The sequence below is a fragment of the Limanda limanda genome, chromosome 2, assembly GCF_963576545.1.
Source record: "Limanda limanda chromosome 2, fLimLim1.1, whole genome shotgun sequence".
Taxonomy (NCBI): Eukaryota; Metazoa; Chordata; class Actinopteri; order Pleuronectiformes; family Pleuronectidae; genus Limanda; species Limanda limanda.
In genome coordinates, this window is record NC_083637.1 from 15828335 (window position 1) to 15851500 (window position 23166).

Consider the following 23166-nt stretch of genomic DNA (forward strand, 5'->3'; position numbering starts at 1 on the left):
TCGAAGCTCTCATTGACCAGATCATCATCTGGGTGGCATTGTATTGCCACTGGACTTTCCTTGAGATACTGATCTAAGTCACTACTGAGCATTGACAACATGCCTGACATGTCCCTCTCAGCTTCAGGTAGCTTCTGTGGCTTTTTCTTGATAGTAACTTCTTGGAATGGTCTTTCCAAACGAGAACTGGGAGATAATTCTGAGCATCCAACCACATCAGTGTGCATGTACTCATTTGCCTCTTCACCTATGTTATCCACCAAATTATTACTTGTAATTTTAACTTGTTTGCAGGTCTCATGGACTAGATGCTCTACTGGATGACATTCTACTGCAACTGGCCTTTCCTTGAGATACTGATCTAAGTCACTACTGAGCAATGACAACATGCCGGACATGTCCCTCTCAGCTGCAGGTGGCTGCTGTGCCTTTTTCATGATAGTAACTTCTTGGAACGGTCTCTCCAAAACAGAACTTGGTGACAGTTCTGAGCCTCCAACCACATCATATTGCATGTACTCATTTGCCTCTTCACCTATGTTATCCTCCAAACGATTGCGTGTGAGTATAACTTGTTCAAAGCTCTCATTGACCAGATCATCATCTGGGTGGCATTGTATTGCCACTGGACTTTCCTTGAGATACTGATCTAAGTCACTACTGAGCAATGACAACATGCCGGACATGTCCCTCTCAGCTGTAGACTGCTGGTGGTGAGTCTTTCCTTGGATACAAACTTCTTGGAATGGTGTCTCCAAAACAGAACTTGGTGTCATTTCTTTGACTTCAACCACATCAGCCTGCATGTGTTCATTTTCCTCTCCACTTATCCTTTCCTCAAAATGATGACTTGTCAGTATAACTTGTTCAAAGCTCTCATGGACTAGATCCTCATCTGGGTGGCATTGTATTGCCACTGGATTTTCTCTGAGATAATGATCTAAGTCATCACTAAGAAGTGAGAACATGCCTGACATATTCTTCTCAGTTGTAGACTGTTGTTGGTGAGTCTTTCTCTGGATATCAACTTCTTTGACAGGTGTCTCCAAAACAGGATTTGATTTCAGTTCCTTGACTACGACCACATCAGTAGGCCGATGTTCTTTTGACTCTCCATCAATCTTATCCTCCAAATTAGCACTCGCTTCAACTGTTATTGTTTGCTGCTCATTTCTTGGATCTTTGGAATTTGGGATCTTAGTGAGAGTGACTTCTTCAAATTTCTCTTGGGTAACATCCTCATCCCGAGGTCTATTATCCACTGGTCTGTCCTTGAGATACAGGTCCAGGTCACTGCTGATCAGTGATGGCATGCCTGACATGTCCTTTACTTTTGTAGATGGTTGATGTGACATCTTTTTCTTAACCCAATCTTCCTTCATTGAAAGTTCTTCAGTCAAGATTGGTTGGATTTCGTCAACTCTCCTTGTAATTGAAAGTTCTTCAATTGTTGCTTGATCTATTTCTTGCAAGGTCCCATCCATAATTGCTCCTTTGTTTTCATCAGTTATATATGTGAGGATTTCTTTATCCTTGTCCTTTGTTAAAATGATTTGTTCAAATTTATCCTGAACAACATCTTCATCTGATGGCTGTCGTACCAGAGGCTGAGCTTGTAGATCCTGATCCAAATCACTGCTCATTAAAGACAACATCCCTGACATATCTCGTACTGCAGTGGATGTCTGATTAGATGTTTTCTTCGCGATGTGGACTTCTTTAAGTTTGGCCTCCTCAATTTTGACATTTGGTACTTCAGTGTCAATTTGTGTATAGAGGATTTTGTTTCCGTGAGTAGTCGTATTGTCCATCCATGATTCACGCATTTTCTCTTCTGGTGAAGGTGTGTTGCACTTCTCTTCTCTTCCAGCAGAGTAAGTATGCATTTTGTTGTTCACTTGGTGGGTCAGTATGGGTCCTTCATAATTGTCGCTCTCTCCTGAGCTGGAATGAGGGGTCCTAATACCAACACTAGTGTCTGAGGTTTCAGCCATGCCTTCATGTTTGGGACTGTCAGGACTTAGTTCATCATCTTTCTTTTGAGTCTCAAAACGAGAAACATCTTTCCCAAAATAATCTTTCATACATGGAATCATTATAGATGCTGGATTTGCATTAGATTCATCACCCTGGGTCTCTTCCTCAGGTTCCTCCATCTGATTGCTAACATCTGCAGTTGTTGACGTTTGCTTGAATAGCTGGTACTCTGGACTTTGTTCCAGCTCAGCCTTGATGTCGGCACTAAAATCCTCAGAAGGTCTACGATCAGGACTGATTTGCATGTCCACAGATGAACTCCTCCCTTTGCTTATGACAGGCTCTTCTAAGTGCATCCTGCCACGGCTCTTCCCTGTGCACTCTTGTTCCTTACTTTGAGGGCTAACCCTTCCATCCTCAAATTCAATTGTATCAACATTTGTTGCTGTCTCACCCAAATAAGTGGTACCTGAAAACAGTTGTGATTCCCCAGAGGCATCTCTTTTTAGGTTTACTGTTTGAGGTTCTACATCCAATGCTCCAGATATGTTGGCATCACTCTCAGGATGGTAAAAAGCAGGATTCTGTATTTGTGTTTGTAATTCTGGCTCCTGTGTAGGACTGAGTTTGATCCATTCTTTTTGTTCAGGACATACAGATTCAGATATGGTTGTTGAAATACAAGAATAAGCCACTGCTTTGGGTTCCAATAGCCCTCCAAAAGATTCCTGTTCAGTTTGGAATGTTTTCATCCGCTCCTTCACAGAGATGGTCTCTTTCTCTGAAAACTCTGTTGTATCTCTCTGTGGGATAACCCTTCCATCGTCACAGAGAACTGTATCCGCAAATGTTACTGTCTTAACAGAAGGAGCAGCATCGGAATTCAAGGGCATTTTCTCAGACACATGTGTTGGTTGATCTTCCAAGTCTGTCTCGCCATGGATGTTGACATCGCTTTGTGAATGGAAAATTGTCAGGCTCTGAGCTTGATTTTGTGATTTTGGCGCTTGGGTAGGACTTTGTTTAAACATCTGTACGTCTTCAGCAACTTCTGATCGGGACATAAATGTTGAAATACAGGAAGCTATAGGTTTGTGTTCAAATAGCCCTACTCTAGTTTTTGATGGATCTTGCCCAGACTGGAATGATTTCATCAGGTCCTTCACAGACATAGCCTCATTTTCTGACAACTCTGCTGTCTCTCTCTGCGGGCTTACTCTTCCGTCTTCACATGGATGTGTATCAACAAATTTCACTGTCTTTCTAAAATTATTACTATCGGACCATAACTCTGTATCCTCAGAGTTATCTCTAATTAAGAGAACCGGTTCATCTGTTTTGTCACATTTCTTGACATCACTCGCTTGATGTGAAATTGTGGGGCCCTGATGTTGGATTTGTGATTGTGGCTCCTCTGGAGTTTGTTGAAATGTATCATTAGAGGCCACAGCTTTGTGTTCAAATAGCCCAGATTTGCTTTTTGAAGGGTCCTGCCCAGTTTGGAAGGCTTTCATTAGCTCCCTGACAGACATAGTCTCCTCTAATCTTTCTGTTTGAGATTTAGGGGATATGGGAACTCTTGGAAGCTCTGGAAAGTCTGCCTCCATCTTCCTTGTTGTGATAGACAATTTTTCTCCATGTGTTGGATCTTGAGTATTTTTTTGCACCTCATCAATTTCAACTTTGTTTTGTAAAGCTTTCACTCTCTCTTTTATAGATCCTATAGATGTTTCAACCACTAAAGGAGAAGCTGGAGGATCCATAACTGGGGTTGGTACAAGGCCACTCTCATTAAGGACAACATCACCATCCAAAGACTCCTCTGAGCTCATCCTTTCCAGCTCACACTCAGAGCTGCTACATGCAGAACGCTCCCTGTCTCTGAGTTTCTTCCTAATAGGTTTCTTGATATCTGGAGGACGCCGTTTGCCATCACGCTTGACTACAACCTGTTCAGATCCATCTTCGGCATGTTCTTCTTCAGAACTCTTCATCACTTCAGGTCTCTGTTCAAAGTATTCTTCCATGTCTGTGTTAAGGTGTGAAACCATGCCTGACATGTCTCTCACTTCAGTGGTAGATCCAATTAAAGTCTTCCTGTCAATGCAAATCTCTTGTATGACTTGTTCTTTGACAAGTGAAATACTCGTGTCAGCCTTAGTCTCACAGATTGAACACCGTTGATCTTTTTTAGCATCACCACCTTTTACTTCCTTTCGAGTGCTATCCAGTCCATCTCTTTGAGTCTCTGCAACATTTTCCAGTCTGACTACGGCAAAATGCTCAAAGGCTCCAGCTTCAGTTCCCTCCTCATTCATTTGCCCTGCAGTCAGAATGGCACACAATTTGATGTCCGACATGTCTGAGAGAAGGTCTGGGCTTGCAAGTGTTGCGGGGTCAAGAGGTTGATTAGTTCTCAGGGAGAATGTCTCAGTTGATTCTGATTCATCATCTTCATTTTGAAAAAAATCATAATCAAAAAGGGTAAAGAACATAAGGGACAAATGAAGTGGGGAAGAGAGACATCAGAAAATTGTGATCAAGACAATGCCATCAAAAATCCATCTTCAGTTCACAGAGCAAGTAGAAGGGCAGAGGATAAAGGAGTCTTGAAAGGAAGACCCAAAAAGGAGATGACCAAGGGTTCCAGAAGAGTTTAAAGGGGAAGAAGACCAGCAGCAGCACAAGCAAAGCCAGGCGGAGTAACAAAAGAGGTAGAATGTTGGAAAGAATAATGATTTTCTAATTTGTTTGACTACATATTCAGAAATGTAAAGGTTATATATACGATTTTCACCGCCACTATATTTCGTAATAATCAGCATCTCTCACCACAACAAATGCATTGTTGGCCATGCCACTGCCAAAAGTCTCCCCTCCCTTTGTGTTCTCTTCAAACTGTTGCCCTCACGGTCTATAGCTGAACACACGCCTGAACTGGCAACCAACACAAGGAACCGAAAAAAACTCGAATCCCAACACAAACAGAGGGAGTGTGACTTCATTCTCTGCTCCAGATGCCATTAGGCCCACTCCACAAGAAGATTGCTGATGGCGACAACTTCAATGTTTAAAACCTCGTATATATAACCTTTAACACAGGAAACACAAAGAACAAGAGGGCTACACAAAGTCTGATGAAACAGGAAGAAAACATAAAAGACAAACAAAAACTCTCAAGATTGTTGCTGACATGAAGCGTCATGTCTGCCCACAAATTAAAATTGTTCAAAGAAAGAATAATATATATAAAAATAATAAACTTTGAATACAAAATTAACATGGTTTGTTAGCAAGAAGAGGTTTAAGGTAATTGTTAATGGATTACATTTTATTTAAGTTTTGTAAATGAGTTACTCTATTTTTTAAAAACTTTAACTAAAACTTAAATCATATCTTATAATAAGAAGGAAGTTCCCGATTAATTAGGGAAAAAACGAAGTGTTGTAAAATTGTTTAAATTGTCAACTCCGTGAGTGAGTGAATGAATGAAAGCAACTAATGAAAGTTGGTAAATGAAGAAGAAATGTTTACATGATGTACACATGTAAGCAAAAGAACAAATAACATAATGTTCTTTGTCAAGTAATTCAGTATAAACATGCCACTGCAAACCTTTTAGGAAATGCAATCTGAGAGAATGATAATTGCCAAAAATGAAAATTTCTTAGATATTATTACAGCACAAATAAAACTCATCAGCATGGATTTGAATAAAAACTATTACTTTGACCTCCGTTTATGATTTATAAAAGATTGAAAAAGGTCATGGCAAATACAGAAAATGAAAATGGGTGGGAGAAAGTCAGTGGGGTTTGGAGTAAGAGAATGAGGAGTACGTCAGCCATAGCATAGCTGCCAGTAACAAACACGTAACCAAAGACAGTGTTAGTAGAGCAAAATAAAAAGGCAGGGTTATTCCAAAGAGGAATTAAAACACACCAATCGGCACATATCGTGGAACTAAGCGATTTCCATATTTCTGCACTTTATAACCTTTAGGATCAGTTATTTTTTTATGTGAACTGCACATTATATAATTGCAGATAAATTATGCACTAATACACTCAGGACCAAGATTGACCATCACTAATATAAAATGTCTCAAATGCGTTAAACTATATTACACGATCATTATATCTATCACTTAAAACTTTGTTTGTTCTATTCAAATATTTTAAGTTCAGCTTACATTTCTTGTCACTCTTTTCACTCTGCAGAAAAAAAGATAAAAAGGGGTAAAGTTAGCTGCAACCTAATACATATATTATTGTTTCTTTGTTGTGCTATTATATAAAGTAAACATTAGTTACCTCATCATCTGCATCTTGGTCTGAATCAGACTCCTAAAGAGAAGAATGCAGCAGAGGGAAAGCAGACAATGGAGTTACTGCAAAATAAATCACAGTTATAATAGGTACACAAAGTGAATTCTGTTCATAGGAACCTTTGAGTATGTTGGGAGGGTGATGTTCAGGTTGCAGATAGCGTTGTGGTTCAGACTACGGTACGTCCTTGGGTCCTTCGTAAAGGACAGGCGGCCACACGGCTCCTGCGCTGTGTCTCTAATCTGGACATTAAGGAAACAACAATTCACTTAGTTATAGATATTTGACTTCTGAACCTCTGAGTAAATCTGTGGTTTTGTCAGACGTATAGTCATACTTTGATGAAGAGCGCCAGTCTGTTCTCCTTGAAGGCAAAAAAGCTGAACGCGTGGTGTTGTCCACTCTTGGTAAGAGGCACCAGATTTCCAAAGCAGTCAGCAAATATGGGTTTTCCCTCCAGCACCTGTATGTGAATTGAAAGTTGTTTTCATGATTCAGACAAATCAGTAAGGTCTTTGTCCAAACAGCAATATTACATTTTTAAGGACATGAGCTGTGGCCATGTTAAACTTAACCTCAGTGGAACCCCATTCACTAAAAGTTATTTCCATCACACGTTCTCCCGACTCTTCTTAATAATACCTCTGCACTATTGCTACAGGCTTATTCAGCATTACTCCTCTCACTTCTTCTCTAGCCCCATTTCGATGATCCCTTTCCCACTCATCTGTCCCCATCATCACACTGCACCTCAACATCTCTGCTGCGGGCAACTTCAGTGAAGTTCTCCTGCTGCTCCAGGGTTTTGTCCATCTTGTCGTCCGTCATGCAGAAGCACCGCAGCCGGGCCTCGATGGGGTCCAGTGTTTTGGCGAAAATGACAAACTTGGCCATGTAGGGAACACAGATGATCTCTCTGTACAGCTGAGAAGAAAAACTAACGGATTCTTGGATCTGTCTGCAGTCTATCAGCCAGAACCTGTGTGGATATGAATATTGAGTGATGTTACCATATAGTTTCACAGTATGCTAGTTGCCCGTGGTATGATTTTAAATCACCTAAACAAAAGAAAAGTAGGATGTCACAAAGCGTTTCACTTAAAAGTGAAAGCCAGATGACCTGGGAAGTACTTACCTTGCTGACACATTTGTGGTAAAGGAAACACATTGGTTGACAAAGGTGAGCGGTGTGGAGCCGGTGATGTCCTCCCATTGGGCAGGAGTGGTTCCGCCTGAAACACAGAAAAATGAGTTTTACCGAACAAGTCTTACTTGTTCATTAATTAGGTTGTATTTATAGAAAGGATTATTAATGACAGAATTTCTCTTTGCCTTTCAGGCATAATGATGAAACAGCCCCAAAACATAACCAAACCAAAACAGGAATAAAAAATAAACATTAGATGACTTTAGATTACATATATTTTTACATTGGTTGCTTATTTGATGATTTATTATTTCCCATACTAACCAGTAATACTGCAAAGCAAACGTAAGGTGGGGGTCTCCCCACTGTACCCCGAGCTCGGCTCGTCAGGGTTGGAGCTCTTGGGAATCGGGATCGTCATGGTGATTGGTTTGTGGAACTTCCTCCTTCTTGGCTCTAGTGTCACAATTGGGCTAAATGTGGCTTTGTTGCCGAGAATCTTTCTCACCACATCCACATCAATGGGCTGAGCCTAAAGCAAGGTACAAAAGCCATATGAATTCACCAGTTTTATTGATTCCTTTAGGATTTAACGTTCCATGAGTACGTGTCTGGCCAATGAATGCACTGTATGTACCTGTAGCCCAACTCTGATCTTCTTTGTGAGGGCTCCTTCAGGGAAGACGGCTTGGACCTGAGGCACAAGAGTGCTGCTGAGGACCCCACCCTCTGGTCCGATGAAATGACTGTCTTGCTTTATCCGTGAGACCACCGCAAAGTACTGCGGGAAATCTCGGGTCATGATGCGGCATATTCTTTTCTTCTCAAGCTCCTCAGGAGAATCAAGTTCTGAGACAATCAGAAATAGTAAGTATAAATACCCTGAGTGACATTTCTGTGCTGTGGTGTTTTGATGTATTGTTTGAATCAGAAATGTTGTGGTGGGATTTCAGCTCCTATCAACAACTACATCACAATCCAGTTACGATCCCTTACTTTCATCCATGCCATTAAGTATCAGGTTCAGTTCTTCTTCGGTGAAGTCACAGTGGTGTTCCCTCCAGCTCTCCCCGGTCTCACTCCGCAAGATCACCAACTCTCTCTCTGTGCCCCGCAGAGCCGCAAAATGGGGAATCTCCACAATCACAGGCCTAAAGGGGGCGACAAAGTACAATCAAACACAAACGCCAACCAAAAGAACGTGGTAAGTTTGGACATTTTTAGGAAATAATATGATGTTTGGGTTGATTTATGCATGACCTCAGTAAAAGTAAAGGAAACAAAACAACAATTCAAATTAAAAGTTAAAAAACATCAGGTGCACTTCATGCGGAGTAAAACAAACAATATTCATTGAAAAGTAAACTGAGAATTGTTTAAACAGAAAGAAAATATCCACGACACATCAGCAACATAATCTAACTAGAAAAAAGCCTGGACACTAAGGACATTATGGAGACTATTCAAAAACATAAGAGGCAAAAGGTCAAGTGATTTGAGACTAAAGCTTGCAAGAAAGAAGGAGGGAAGTCAAGAAAAACAAAACAAAAAAATGTCTTCAAAAAATAAAAATAAAATTATATTGTCTAAGGTGAAAATATGGGGGAGAGGAGGTGAGCAGGATTCCAGACTAGTGGGGTATTCCCGACCCAGGGTCCTACCCGAGGAACTTGGTTCCTGGAGGACCCAGCTGAAGAATGCGACTGACCAGGCTCTCGCCCTCATTCAAAGGGGGCGGAGCTGTGGGCAGGTGGAGCTTACTGATCCGTACGCAGCACAGAGAGGGAGTCGAGAAGAAATTATGAACACACCACATTGAGTGTGGAAACACACAAACTCCGGCAAATGCACATACACAAGGTACACACAAACATAGTGAAACACACACTTACCCCAAGAACTGAGCTCCAGTGGGCCCTACTTCTATGATGCGCCCAGCCAGCCCCTCACCCTCCACCATAGGGGGCATAGACGCCAGGCGGTGTCTCTTCACCAGCCTGCACGTCACCCGTGTAGGTGCAGAACACTTCCTTGGTGGTACGATGATTCGCAGGCCATGGTGACGGCAACCACGCATGGCCCCGCCCCTGGCGTCAACCATGAAGCTGACAAGGAAGCTACGGAAAAAAAAGGCCCGAGCAATGGATGAAGTGGCATAAGACTCTTTGGTTAAAGACTCAAATCTCTTAACTTCAATGCAGAGAAGGCAACCAAAACAAAATTGGGGGACATTCATGATTATAAGTCAGTAGTAACATAACAACGAGCAGGTTTCAGTAGATCATATTTCATTCCATTGTTATATAATATTTCAGTTTCATTCCACTTGAAATTCAACTTGCAAGACAGGCAAGCAAAGAGGGGAGATTGCTGAACACAATTATTTCTCTTATGTGTCAAGGAGCAAAGTTTGTAAGTTTGATTCAGTAAGGGTTCACACCAGCTTAGTTTAGTCCGGTGAAATCGAACCTTGGAGTATTTATGCCTTTGGTGCGGTTCATTTGTATGGTGTGAACATCCGGTTCAAACCAACGGCAGGAAGCGTACTAGTATATGTGTCATTTCATTGGTTGAAAACAAAATAAACACTTCCATTATTGTCCAACATACTGTTACACCAATAATACTTAACAAAAATATTATTGTCATGGGCTTGTAGTTTGGTGGGGTTCGGAATGTACTGAGACACATTACTAGATTATTGCTAAAGAACACCTCATGGGAGTAAAATAAAGAATAATACTAGCCTCATTCTTAAAGGACTATCGAATTCAGATCTAGCTCTTAAAAATCCCTAACTGTGAGATGTTGGTACTCAATTCCGAACATACAGTGCTGATTCATGTTTAAGATATAACAAGATAAATTGTGTCTGGGTTCTATGTATCAGCAGATCCTCAATCAAAGTTAGATCTGCATCAAAGATGCAAGTCCCCAAAAATGACAAGTCGTGCATAACGAAATCATGCAGGCAGACATGATGAGAATGAGGTGGGGGTTGAGTAGTGGATGAGGAAAAAGTAAAGGCCCAGAGGAGAGAAGACTGAGAGAGTAGCCAAACTTAAAAGAGTATCACCTGCTGTTGTCATGGTCTAGGCACGGAGAGGAACGGCTAGAAACAGATACAGAACACACACAAACACACACACAATCACGAAAAACAGCCAAGACGAGAGGAGGCAAAATAAATTAAAACCAAAAATTGAATAAAGAAGATTGAGATGACAAAAGTGAGAGAAAAAGACACAGAAGCAAAGATCAGAGAAGGAGAGAGATAGACAACACAGATGTGAAGGAGTGAAAGATAATGTGAGGAGAAATTAAAATTGATTCACAGGTGACACATATAATGCAGAAATGAACAGTGACTGAGGAAGATGGAGTCTCCGTTTCAAGAGCAAGTGAATGTGTGTGCGCGTTTGAGAGAGAGAGAGAGAAAGAGAGAAAGAGAGAAAGAGAGAAAGAGAGAAAGAGAGAAGGAGATATAGAGTCATATACCCTGAGTGTAACAGACTGGAGGACAGCACCACATTATCAAGGTGCTCCGCTCCCCAGCTCAGACGGAACGATTCCTTGTCTTCTCTCGATAACGTTGAAACCTACAGACCAACAAATCATTCATTGAGTCACTTAAGACCCTCAGAAAATAAAGATCTACAAATTCTAAAATCAGGATTCATGTTTTATCCTCACCTGGTGGCTGGTGAGCATGTCTTCGATAAGAACGCCATCTCTCTGATGGAAGCTTTGGTGAATGGGAGTGTGCTGCTGCCTGTTGGGAAAGCCAAACGTTTAATGCCTGTGAACGTATCATAGATGTATGATTAGACTCAGTTGGAGTGTGAGGATCGTGACCTGTCCAGGTTGTGGCTCATGTAGCTGAAGCCGTCCAGGTAATGTCCCGGAAGAGAGTCATCTCCCAGCTCCCTGAGATCCTCTGCTCTAAGATACTCCCCACCGTCCCCTGTCATGGTGTCCTCACCTGGGAGACAAACGTGTGACATTTGAGATATTTTATGATAAAAGAACATGAAAGTACCTCTGGAGGATTTTAGTCCTAAGTGTATCCACAGTGCTGCTGCTCTTCCTTTTTATCTCTGCTCAGATGCACCTGAGAACTTTGAGTCGTGGGTTAGGAAAGAACGTACCGGCTGTCGTGATTGAAAAATGTCACGTTGATGAGTCCCAGCCGCCGCTGATCCCCTTTTTATTCATATTGAACTTATCACATGTCCAAATTGCACCAAATTGAACACTGCCCTTCCATGGCCCCTTAACATAGCACTTTAAGTATGAAGCCTATAAAATGGACAGTTCTCAAGATATGAGCCACATACAGAGATTTCTGGAATTGGTAAATAGATGAGATACTTTTCTCTTTGCTTATTTTGAGGTGTTTCACACATCAGAACAAATACCACTTGCAAGCATGAACATGTGCAATAAGCATTCCACTTCCTCACACTTTGTGCCGTTAGTTTCAACCAATGCATTAAACTACAATCAACCACACTCTCATTATACACCTATAAACATTAAAGTGTTGGATTAAGGTCTGCTCATGTAAAATCAGGTTTATAAACGCACAATAACAAAACTTATGGATTCTCTGGGAGCAGAGGACCTGAGCGGTTTACTAAGTTAAGAGCAAAAGGCCGAAGACAAAAATCTATCTCAAAAATCTTTATTCAATTTGGAAAGAGCTTTGATAAGACAAGTGCAAAACCAATGAAGTTGATTTATAATATTTGTATCATTGTGATTACTGAACACTATCAAAATGATCATACAGATTATCTATAAGTACACACAGAGAGCCCAAACCAAGCAGTCATAGCAGAGCAGGGCATTGTGCGGTACCTTCCAGCTCCACAGACATCTCAAATAAGGGCTCGTCCTCCAGCCTCAGAGCTAAGAAACACACAACTTTCAGAACCACAGATTCAAATCGACCTCACCCACTACATACATCTCTTTGTGACCAGTGCAGAAAGGGGGGTAGTGGGTTACAGTATCATAGTGAATCCTAAACATCTTTGTACATTTCTTGGATAGGAAAAGAATGAGTTTTTATATCATCTCTTTCTTGCTTTTTCTGTTCAGAGTAACTCACCCTCTTCATCAGAAACATCAAGGATCTCCGTCATGGTCTCAGGGACGTTGAGCTTGTGTTTCTCTGTGACCGTCTGATGGAAAGTCATGGAAAACATAGGAAGAGAAAAGATACATTTTAACTCAGCTTTGTGGGAAATGTAGAGTAAGTGATCCAATGTCCGCAGCCTAAAGGAATCACACTTGAAGTTTACCGTTGTGGTGGTGATGATCTCCTCAGAGACAACTTTCAGTGTGTCCACCACGGAGATGTAACCCAGACGCCGAGCAATCGACAGAGCAGTGTTTCCATTCTGAAGGAAAGCAGGGCGCAGAGTTTGGGCAGAAGAATTTGATTTACAAATCACAACAGTTCCTATGTTTATGAGAGTGAAGTGGATGTTTTTTTCTTACCATTGTAGTAGCATTGGGTTTGGCCCCATGTTGCAGCAACAAGTTGATTATGTGTGTGTTTCCTTGTTGTGCAGCCTGGTGAAGCGGTGTGTAACCACTCTGTAGAGCAAATGATTGAGGTTTTGTAGGGTCAATATGATTTTGAATATATTTTGTCTCGTCGTTGAGCTTTCAGATTTAAGTGATCAGAGTTTAGATGCTTTCGATTCAACATTTGACGTCTACCTTGGTTTTGGCATTGACGCCGGCTCCTTGCTGTAATAGGAAGTTCACCATCTTGCCATTTCCATAGTGACAAGCCACGATCAGAGGAGTATATCCGAGCTGAAGTGTGGAGGATGATGCAGAGAAAGAAAATGTTATGTTCACATCTGCTTGAATTGTTAAGATCCAACTAATAAACAACAAACTGGTGTAGATACCAAACCACCTAAGGGCTGTGGACGTGTGATGCTTCCAAAAACCAGTAGGTGGCAGATATGCTTAATTTCTATGAGTGGCATATTTAAAAAGCAGCTTACAAACCCAGACAATGGCTGTTAATACAAATATAGACAGACCTACAGTATGTCCTGCCATGATTCTCTAATATTTCACCTTAGAATTAAACAAATCCCCTAACTTCAATTCAGTCTCTTCAGGTCAAGTTGTTGACTGATTGTGTTAGTTTGCACATGCATGTGTGTGTCTGTTTCAACCTTAGTTTGTTGATCCAGGTTTGCATTGTGTTTTGCCAGAACTTCTGCAGCATTGACTCTGTCCTCCTGGGCTGATAGATGCAGAGGAGTCAGTCCGCTCTGTAACACATGAAGCACAAGGTTGTCCACCATTAGTATTTGTATTATATCTAAAGCAACACAACTAACTAAATCCTTGCTGCATATTCTGAATCAGAGATCTAATGATGCTCCTTGCACCCACAGAGGATCTTATCAAAATAAGTGTCTGACAATATTAGAATGTGTGTGTGTTCATGTGTGACCTTGGTGCATGTGTTGACGTGGGCTCCTTTTCCCAGCAGCAGACTGGCCATCTCAGCGTGTCCTTCCTGGGCTGCCAGGTGTAGAGGGCTGACTCCCTGCTTGGTCAGAACGTTGGTCTCTGCTCCGTACTGCAGCAGAGCTACTGCAATATTCTTCTGGTTCTTTTTGGCCGCGATGTGAAGAGGAGTGTAGCCATTCTGAATAGGGAGGATGGTTAGCAGTTAAATACAGTGATACCATAGGAACAGCACCAACAGCAGGGAGGCATAACAAAGGCCTGTTAGCATCCCTCCCTTATCATGCCAATATGTTTAAATATGTCAAAGGAAACAGTTTATCAATTAGTAAACTGTCTGTATCACTTCTTTGATGTGTTCAGTCTGACCTTTGCGGTAACATGAGGTGAAGCCCCTTTATCCAGCAGCAGCAGAGCTACTTCCTGGTTGTCATAATGAGCTGCCACATGTAGCGGAGTCAGGCCACTCTGTAAGAGGAAGCATGCCATTACAAAACTGAGATTTCTGTGCTTTTATGATTTGAAAACAGTTCTGTTCTTCTCTGTAATGAGTCAATTTAAGGAGGAACAAACAAATGAATTCTGGTCGGAGACTGAAAGATTAAGTGCACCGTGTATCTCAGTGAAATTAAAAGCATCACCACCTTGCCGGCATCGTCGAGAAGAGCTTTGCGCTGGAGTAGAAGTTTTGCTACGTCCAGGCTTCCATATTTAGCTGCTACATGTAATGGAGTAAATCCTTTCTGCAGAGGGAAAAAGGAGAGTGTTGACGCTCAGCTGGATAATGAAAAGAACATGCATCCATTACTGTGATCTATCAATGTTTCTCTGTATGTGTGAATCACAGCCGACAGTGTCCTCTGCTCACCTTGGTGGCCATTGAGTGTGAGGCTCCGGCCTCCAGCAGCACGGCAGCAGTCTCCACCTGCCCCTCCCTGGCTGAGATGTGGAGTGGAGTGTACCCGTTGGTCGTGGCAGCATCAGGGTGGGCCATGTGCTGAAGCAGCAACTGGACTATGTCGGTTTTCCCCAAACGTGATGCGATGTGGAGCGGAGTCTGCTCCTCCTGTGGTTGAAGGACGAAATAATCACCCAGAGGTTCAGGGATTAGAGAAACACAGACGTGTTAGTCAGAGGCAGGCGACGTGACCAGTGTGTATGAAAAATTTCCTTATTCACTATCAACAGGAGACTCTGATGCAAGGCGCTGACTCACCCTGGCCATGGCATCCACCAGCGCTCCATTTCTCAGCAAACAGCGAACCACTTCCATTTGACCTGCTCGTGCTGCCATGTGGAGAGCCGTCTCACCACGCTGATGAGCACACACAGAACATTTATTAGCATTTATCAAAAAAGTGCTGAAGGAAACACTTGTGGTCCGGTAGTGTAGATGCCAAGTGGGCGCACTGACAACCTATATTCAAATTCTCAAATTCCTACTCACTATGTTACGGACATCAGGGGAGGCGCCGTTCTGCAGCAGAAGCAGAACAATGTTGAGGTGGCCCATGAAGGCGGAGACATGGATTGGAGTCAGACCAGACTGAAATGAGAAAGAGACACAAAGATACAGAAAACAGAGAAGATGAGCATTTAGAGTGAAGGGGAATGTAAGAGTGTACATTACTGACAGATGCTGTCCTGAGACATTCCCACAAACCTCAGTAATGGCCTGGATGGAGGCGCCATATTTGACCAACAGTTCCATCACCTTCACCCTGTTCTTCTTACAGGCAATGTGGAGCGGGGTGAATCCATTCTGTCAGAGCAAGTGAGAGAAAGATGTATTTCCTAAATGTCTCAATGATCTACAGCTAAGAGAGAGCGTTTTTCTTATTGTCAAGGAAGATGTTTTTCAGTTGGATTACACAAAGACTACGGAACGGATTTTCATATAACTTGGTAGAAGGATTGGCCATTGAAACTTCACCAGTGTTTTTTTAATTTGGCCTTGGTGGAGTTGTGCACACAACTGAGTGCCATTCTAGTTTCGACTGCACTATTGTGCACTATTTTCATATTGGTATTCATATTATGTGACCATTACTTTTTTCTTCTGGTGAAGAAATCTTACTGGATGTCGTCAAGCAGCTCATCTCTCATTCTTTAATATGTCATTAATAGTTCTAAATTATATATTAACCTGTGTCCATGTTAAGCCGCTGTATGTTAATCACTTGTGTCTGTATGTGTGTATATTGATGAGTGTGTGTTGATGTCTATTTTTGTGCTTGTGCAGTTGCTATTTTGTGTGTCTTCCTACCAGTGCTCTAGCATTGGGATTGGCCTTCTTGTCCAGCAGCAGCTTGGTGACTCTGTAGTGGCCACAGTGAGCTGAGACATGCAGCGCTGTGAGGTAGTCCAGGGTGACATCATCAACAGGCGCCTTGTCCTGCAGCAGGAGTTTCACACACTCGACGTGGTCTCCCTGGGCCGACATGTGCAGCGGGGACAGTCCGTTCTGTGTGCAAGTGTCAGATACATGGAGAGAGGCCATAGGTGGTTAGGGAAAAACGCAAAGGAGTAGGATTATGGGAAACACAAGTTAAGTGTATTTAGTAGTTTTCATGTAAAATACTGAAAGGCTGTGTTTTTAAGTAAATTTTATCCCTGAGCCAAATTGAAAACACATTCATTTCATTGCAGGAATGAATCTGGGGTAGAGTAGGTCAGTGTTGTCACAGCCATTCAATACCTTGGTTCTAGCTAGCATCGGTGCTCCTTTCTCCAGCAGCAGCTCCACTGCAGGGTCATGTCCACTCCTGGCTGCACAGTGCAGAGGGGTCAGCCCATCCTGGACGACAATTAGACACAAACACATGAATATACACAAAATATCGTAGTTAATCCAGTTTGGCTTTCCTGACAAAAGTAAGTATACTACTAGAGGATAATTACACAATTATCACAATTTAATGAAAACCAATGTCCGGATTGAAAAAAAAGTCTCACCCTTGTTTTAGCGTCTATTTGACCCCCTCTGTCCAACAGCAGGGCCACCATGTTGGTGTTACCTCTCTTGGAGGCCACATGGAGCGGAGTTATCATATTCTGGAATACCATGAGGGAAACAAAGGGAGGTTTATCTCAATTCCCACTTACCCCAGTATATTTCATTATAGTGGGAGCTCACATTATTCCATTCTTACTCTAAAGCAGTAGTTTCAGTTTTATTAATAAATGATTTAAAATTTTGTAGGACACAGTTATTAAAAGTCAATAACTATCCAAGAAACTAAATTGTGAACAAGTGTCAGCACGGCTATTTCTCTGCAAACATTTGACCTTTATAACTATCAGGAAAACCAGTAAATAAAGGTTTATTTGAAAAAGAAAAGTGATGATTGAAATAGCAAATACACAGTTCCGGAAGCATCTCAGTGAAATGACACAGCAGAGCAGAAAGCTGTGCTGAAAAAGTGGAAATTGAGGCGCTACCCTGGCAGGGAAGTCCACAGCAGCTCCTCTGTTCATCAGTAGCGTGGAGACGTTCACGTTACCATAGTGAGCCGCGATGTGCAGAGGGGTGAACCCACTCTGTATGAGACAGACAAGGAGAGACAGAGGAAGGAAGGCAGGAAGGAAGGAAGGAAAGAAGGAAGGAAAGAAGGAAGCAAGAAAGATAGGAAGATGAGATCTTTCTGGAGCAGATGAAGGATGAAATCTGAATCTGCTGAAGCCGTATAATGATGAGGCATCATGCTGAAAAATGAAACCAGATGTGGTGAAAGAAGAAGCATACAAAAATATGCTTGACCCAAAAATAGCACATGCAATAAATAATGAATGCAAAGACTGTGTAATTCTGCCATGCATGGTAAAAAAAATATAACAAAGAAACTGAGAAAAAGAAACCACGAAAAAGGTCAAAATAAAAAGACTTTAAAGACTCAACATCAAGTACAGAAAAGCAACTATGCACTGTGTATTTGCTTGGACAGACAAATGGAAATGTGTATATAAGCTGCATATAGAGATAGTTACGGTACACAATTGTAATTGGGCTCAATCCTTACCTTCCCATTCTGATGGACGTGGGGCAATTTAATTAAGAAAAAGAGTTAACTTAAATATTGATTTGTTGTTTCAGAGGAAAAACACTGATATCAATGTGCACAGAGAAGATACATGAAGCAGGTTATGCAGAGAAAAAAATAAGTATATAAACATATCATGCTAATAACTGCTAGATTCATATTATTTAAATTGTAATGAATAAAAATAGGAATAAAGTAAACAAAAAGAAATATTATAAATGACTACAAAATGCAATAAACTAACATTCTCTGATATCTTTTATTACAAAACGCTGCTTTTACTGTCAGCCATGCAGGAGAGGTTATTACAGCCTAGTCAGTTGCATGCATTCATTTTAAAGACACATGATTCTGACGTGCAGGATTGTACAACTCCTGTTCAAAAAGGGACAGATAAGAACCAAAGAGCTGAAAGAGATGGTCAGAAGTGATAGAAGGTGATGAGTCTGTATACCTCTGTGGTTCTATTGACCATCATCTGGTTAGGATGCGTATATAGAGAAAGGGGAAATAGGGAGTCGGGTTGTTAGGGAAAGGGCTTCTCACAACATTCACAGATTACACACAGGGAAAGTCTCCATGGTCACACACATAGAAAAGGCTAAGACAAAGGAGGAAACAACGAGAGGGACTGTCCATTAATATTATCTTATTCCAAATAAAAACCAAACCGTTATTGAAGAAATGAATAAAACTCAGTACATTCCCTCTCTTATTTGTTCTCTTCTTTCCTGTTCTTCCAACATCTTTTCCCTCCCCCCATATCAGTGTCTCCCTGCCCGCTCTCCCTCACCTTCGACTGGACGTCGGCGTTGTGGTCGTTCTGCAGCAACAGTGCGGCCGACTTGGTGTCGTCCTTGCGGGCGGCGATGTGCAGGGCCGGCAGGCGAACCTTCCCCTTGGTGTCGTGCTCCAACAGCAGGGAGACCACGGCGTTGTGGCCCTGCTGGAGAGCGATGGCCAGTGGAGTGAAGCCATCCTGGAAGAGCAGAGAGAAGAAAAAGACTCAATTTGAATGAAATGAACGGAAAATGTGCATATTGTCGTAAGTGTATTCATTAACCAACCTCTGTTGCGATGCTTTGGTTCCCATCACTTTCCAACAGGTACCTCACCACCTCCAAGTGATTCTCCTGGGCTGCCATATAAAGTGGAGTGAAGCCATTCTGTAGAAACAATGAATATATTCTAATAACTGTGAAAAAAGGTGGACGACGTGTGTCCACTTACACTGGACAAAAGTGAAGCTAAATTATCTTGGATACGGGTGCTGCCATGTGGGGAAAAAACTGGTTCTATTACGGAAAGATTTGGTGCATAAGCCAGTCACCAAGTTGATTTTGGCTTCACTTTTGGAAAGCTGTCATGTAGTCTCTGATTTACTCACAAACAGCTTTATATAGATTGATTTAGCTTGTTTTCACCGAATTGCTACTCACCTGTGACTGAGCGTTGACATCCCCTCCTCTCTTCACCAGGATACATGCTACTTCTTTCTGTCCTGCCAAGGAGGCAATATGGAGGGCGGTGTTTCCTTTCTGCAGAGAAAAATAGGATTAAGGCCTCCAGCCAAGTACATATGTGTTTGGTTAAATCATCTGATGTGAATGTCGTGTTCCTTGTTTTGACCATGTGATGTCAAACCAAGGACGTGGACAGGAGAGTGACAGATTCCTTGTCAGCTGTTAACTGTCTCTCGCTGATAAACCTGATACAGACATCCAGAGTCGAAAAACAAACAACCCTCTCTCTACTGAGGGTTAAAAACCTATTTAAGATGTAATGTGAAGCCACTGTGACAAGTTCAAAGAACACATTTTATGTCTTGTTATAAGAATCTCGAGTTAGTTTTAAAAAGGAAAGTATCTTAAATTAAGAATTCTAAAAATGGACCATAAGACATTTTGTTGCTCCCTCATACCGAACACCAGCAGCCTCACGAATCAGGTTTCTCAGATCAAGTGAGAAGCATTGAATTACACAGTATTTCACAACTGATGCCATGTATTGCAATGCTTCTTTCTCTTTTTTTGTCTAGTAGTCACCAAGCTGGAGCTCTCACTCTTCCTTCCTAACTCCCTCCTTTTTTCTCCCCACATATCCTCCCCCTTTGGGCTAAGGATCCAACTGTACTGAGTTGCTTGTTAAAGGCTGATCTGCGTGTGTGTGTGTGCGTGTGTGTGTGTATGTGTGTGTGTGTACCTTGGTGGAGGAGTCAACAGGTGCTCCTCTCTCCAGCAACTCCTCCACTAAATCTGTGTGTCCCTCCTTTGCTGCCAGGTGCAAAGCATTCAGACCATTCTGAAGAGAAAACATCAGCAGCATCAATCAGAAGAGTTCAATAAATCAAATGTAGTTCACTGATTATTGCATCAGTGCACATGGAGTTACATAACAAACATTAATGCCCAGGCCCCAGAGCCTCGGTCAATGCATATACCTGAATTATACATTACAGGAAGCAGAACAAACAGGGTGTGGACATAATAACAACAAAACAGTAAATTAAAATAGAATATTCCTGCAATAAATGCTTAAGAATATAAAAGTAATTGTGAGTTATGAGGCAACATTTCAATGTATTCTGTTACATTTTATCAAACATGTATTATAAATATAATAACATTAAAAACACTGTTATATGTGGTAGTATATCAATATATAACAATATGAGAACCAGGAAATTTGTATATTTAAAAAGGCTGTGAATGTGGAATTGATGCACTGAGGGACAACTTGAACTTAATTTCAATGAAACAAGTTCATAAGACAAATCCTGTGGAGGGTGATTTATAGTTTCAAATTCTAAATATGATCATTGATTTTGAATATTGTGCGTGTACATTATGTGCCCAGCCTAAAATGACATATTAAGACACCAATATTCAGAGAAGACACTATTATTTAGAAAGGTCAAGAAAAAAAAGGTAATTAGAAACCAGAGTAGTAGCATTGAAAATATAATAATAATAATAAATTATTATTATCAGAAACGTCTTCGGACATCAACGTTAATCTCAAATACAGAAAGTGCTGCTTCAGTCAGGTAGGTGTGATAAGAACACCTGAGGCCTCAGATCCATCAATCACAGTGACAGGTCATCACAACACAATCTATACAACACACATGTGAAAATGATATTACAACTACGAGACAAACACGAAGAAGAAATCACCTCATCCTCCTCTTCTTCCATTCTGGGCTGTGTCTCCCTCCAACTAGGGGGAGTACTTCACCGCAACCTCGTTTTTATCCTTTCTGCTCCTTTTATCAAACCAAACGCCAGTCTCTCTCTCTCCCTCTCTCGCTCTCTCGCTCTCTCTCCGTCTTCGTCTTTCCTTTTTGTGCCTCTTTGCTATTCTCTAACTTTAGCTTTTCTGAAGCAAAACTATTTCTAAATAAGAGACCGAGTTGGACTTAGAAGTGATGGAGCAGCAAAGATCCCCACAGGTCCTCTGCCTCCTTCCTCTGCAGCTCAACCTTCTGGGTCTCTCTTGCCCCCTTTGCAAGTTCCCTCTGGGTTGGCTTAAAGACAGGAACTGTTGATCCTCTAGATGGAGGAACTGCTATGTTGCGAACAACAACTCCCCCCGACACACACACACACAGAAACACACATTCTCACTCTCACTCTCTGTCTCTGAGTTGCCAAATGCCAAACAGCCAAAGGGGTATCATGTTTCTGCACAGTCATAGAGAGTATGTAGGACATAAATACACACACACACACACACACATATGGAAACACATATTGAGAAGCTACTGTAAATGTCATAGATATATAGATATTATATAGATATTGTATAGATATTATATAGATATTATATATATACACACTAGCTGCAATTAAGAACCATTAGGCAGCTCATTCACCATGAGTATATTTAACTCGTTCATTCATTATTTAGTCTGTCATTTGTCAGAGAATTGATCACTTTCCCGAACCCAAAGTCTTCAGATTGCTTGTTAGGTCTAAAACAAAAGCCTAAGACATTGAGCAACTGTAATTTACACTGACATAAAATATGGCAGCTGGAAGCACTAATAACAAATATATTTCAGATATGTGAATAACAATCCATTACCAGAGCAAAAGGTGACAAAAAGGAAAAGAAATAAACAAATATTCCAGATTTCAAAATCTCCAGTAACAGTTTTACTTGATTATTGATTTAAACAATGAATCAATAAAAAAAAAAAAATTGTTCTTCATACTCTTTGTTGACAATCAATGAACTGGTTATTACAGTTGTTTAAGCACTTTCATGAACATCATCATTATTTTCATAATCCCCATCACTCAGGCTGTGTGAGGTAACACTGAGTTGGAAACCAGTGCTTCATGTCTAATAATTATTAGCCGTCAGTCAGTGGAATCTCTACTGCAGCAGATGAAATGAAACATCTTTCAAACGCGGGACTAAATCCTCTTTGCCGCAGTCAGAGAACATGCAGAAAGTTGAGTTTCAGCTTTACATGTCAGCTTTGAGCTCACTGAGTCAGCAAAAAATTACACAATCTTATTAAAGAGTGTTTCAATCACATTTCTACTGATGTGTGTTCCAAAAGAAGCAAGCAGAGGAACACACATGTACACACTCTGTCACACAAACTGAACTGATTTAAATCTCCGTCTCCTCTGAGCTGCAAGGGAAAGCTTCATTTAGCTAATGGACGTCGAGCCCAACGCAGTGATCCCTGCATGGCAGCGTGCAGCTCCGCCTGAAACCGCTCCGTACAACGCAGATTAATATCCCTGCGCCTGACACCACTGACCTTTGTTGTAATCACACGTGGTAATAAAGGGAGCTGGTTTATAGGTCCAGGTGTCAGAGGGGATGAATGTCAAGAGGAAAAACGGGGGAAATAATGTAAATGAATGCGGATTAAAAAGTAATATCACTCACCATGGATTAACATTTTGGTAGATTAGAGGGGAAGTCCTCTAACCGTGAGGACATGAAACTAAAATACAAGTACTCGTTTAGAACTAATTCTCTCTCACACACAGAGAGTTGTATTTTCTACAATTTTTAATAAAAACAAAAAGGTCTTATATTATAAAAAGACAAAAACATTCTCGGTACACAGCCTTAAAACTGGGAGATGAAGACACAGATCTGTGAGTCAGAGAAGGATCATTTGACTGTTGATCTGTGAGGTTGCCTC

At 41.3% G+C, this 23166-nt stretch overlaps 1 protein-coding gene across 1 annotated transcript in view; it reads right to left on the reverse strand.

The window, feature by feature from the left end:
- Positions 1-23166, reverse strand: part of LOC133017516 (ankyrin-2-like) — a 62513-nt gene that overhangs the window by 35073 nt on the left and 4274 nt on the right. The window contains exons 3-41 of the mRNA XM_061083626.1: positions 20199-20297; positions 19436-19534; positions 19064-19162; positions 18790-18975; positions 18451-18474; positions 17976-17984; positions 17398-17496; positions 16912-17010; positions 16655-16753; positions 16223-16420; positions 15620-15718; positions 15404-15502; positions 15173-15271; positions 14825-15022; positions 14601-14699; positions 14326-14424; positions 13940-14137; positions 13656-13754; positions 13183-13281; positions 12958-13056; positions 12759-12857; positions 12566-12638; positions 11308-11434; positions 11146-11224; positions 10951-11051; positions 10529-10564; positions 9345-9569; positions 9114-9212; positions 8449-8603; positions 8090-8301; positions 7777-7984; positions 7441-7537; positions 7056-7284; positions 6643-6768; positions 6425-6547; positions 6291-6323; positions 6170-6191; positions 1152-4429; positions 18-875 (exon numbers count right to left, since the gene is read on the reverse strand). Of these exons, the coding sequence (XP_060939609.1) occupies positions 18-875; positions 1152-4429; positions 6170-6191; positions 6291-6323; positions 6425-6547; positions 6643-6768; positions 7056-7284; positions 7441-7537; positions 7777-7984; positions 8090-8301; positions 8449-8603; positions 9114-9212; positions 9345-9569; positions 10529-10564; positions 10951-11051; positions 11146-11224; positions 11308-11434; positions 12566-12638; positions 12759-12857; positions 12958-13056; positions 13183-13281; positions 13656-13754; positions 13940-14137; positions 14326-14424; positions 14601-14699; positions 14825-15022; positions 15173-15271; positions 15404-15502; positions 15620-15718; positions 16223-16420; positions 16655-16753; positions 16912-17010; positions 17398-17496; positions 17976-17984; positions 18451-18474; positions 18790-18975; positions 19064-19162; positions 19436-19534; positions 20199-20297 (8379 nt within the window). The remainder of the gene's footprint in view (positions 1-17; positions 876-1151; positions 4430-6169; positions 6192-6290; positions 6324-6424; positions 6548-6642; positions 6769-7055; positions 7285-7440; positions 7538-7776; positions 7985-8089; positions 8302-8448; positions 8604-9113; positions 9213-9344; positions 9570-10528; positions 10565-10950; positions 11052-11145; positions 11225-11307; positions 11435-12565; positions 12639-12758; positions 12858-12957; positions 13057-13182; positions 13282-13655; positions 13755-13939; positions 14138-14325; positions 14425-14600; positions 14700-14824; positions 15023-15172; positions 15272-15403; positions 15503-15619; positions 15719-16222; positions 16421-16654; positions 16754-16911; positions 17011-17397; positions 17497-17975; positions 17985-18450; positions 18475-18789; positions 18976-19063; positions 19163-19435; positions 19535-20198; positions 20298-23166) is intronic.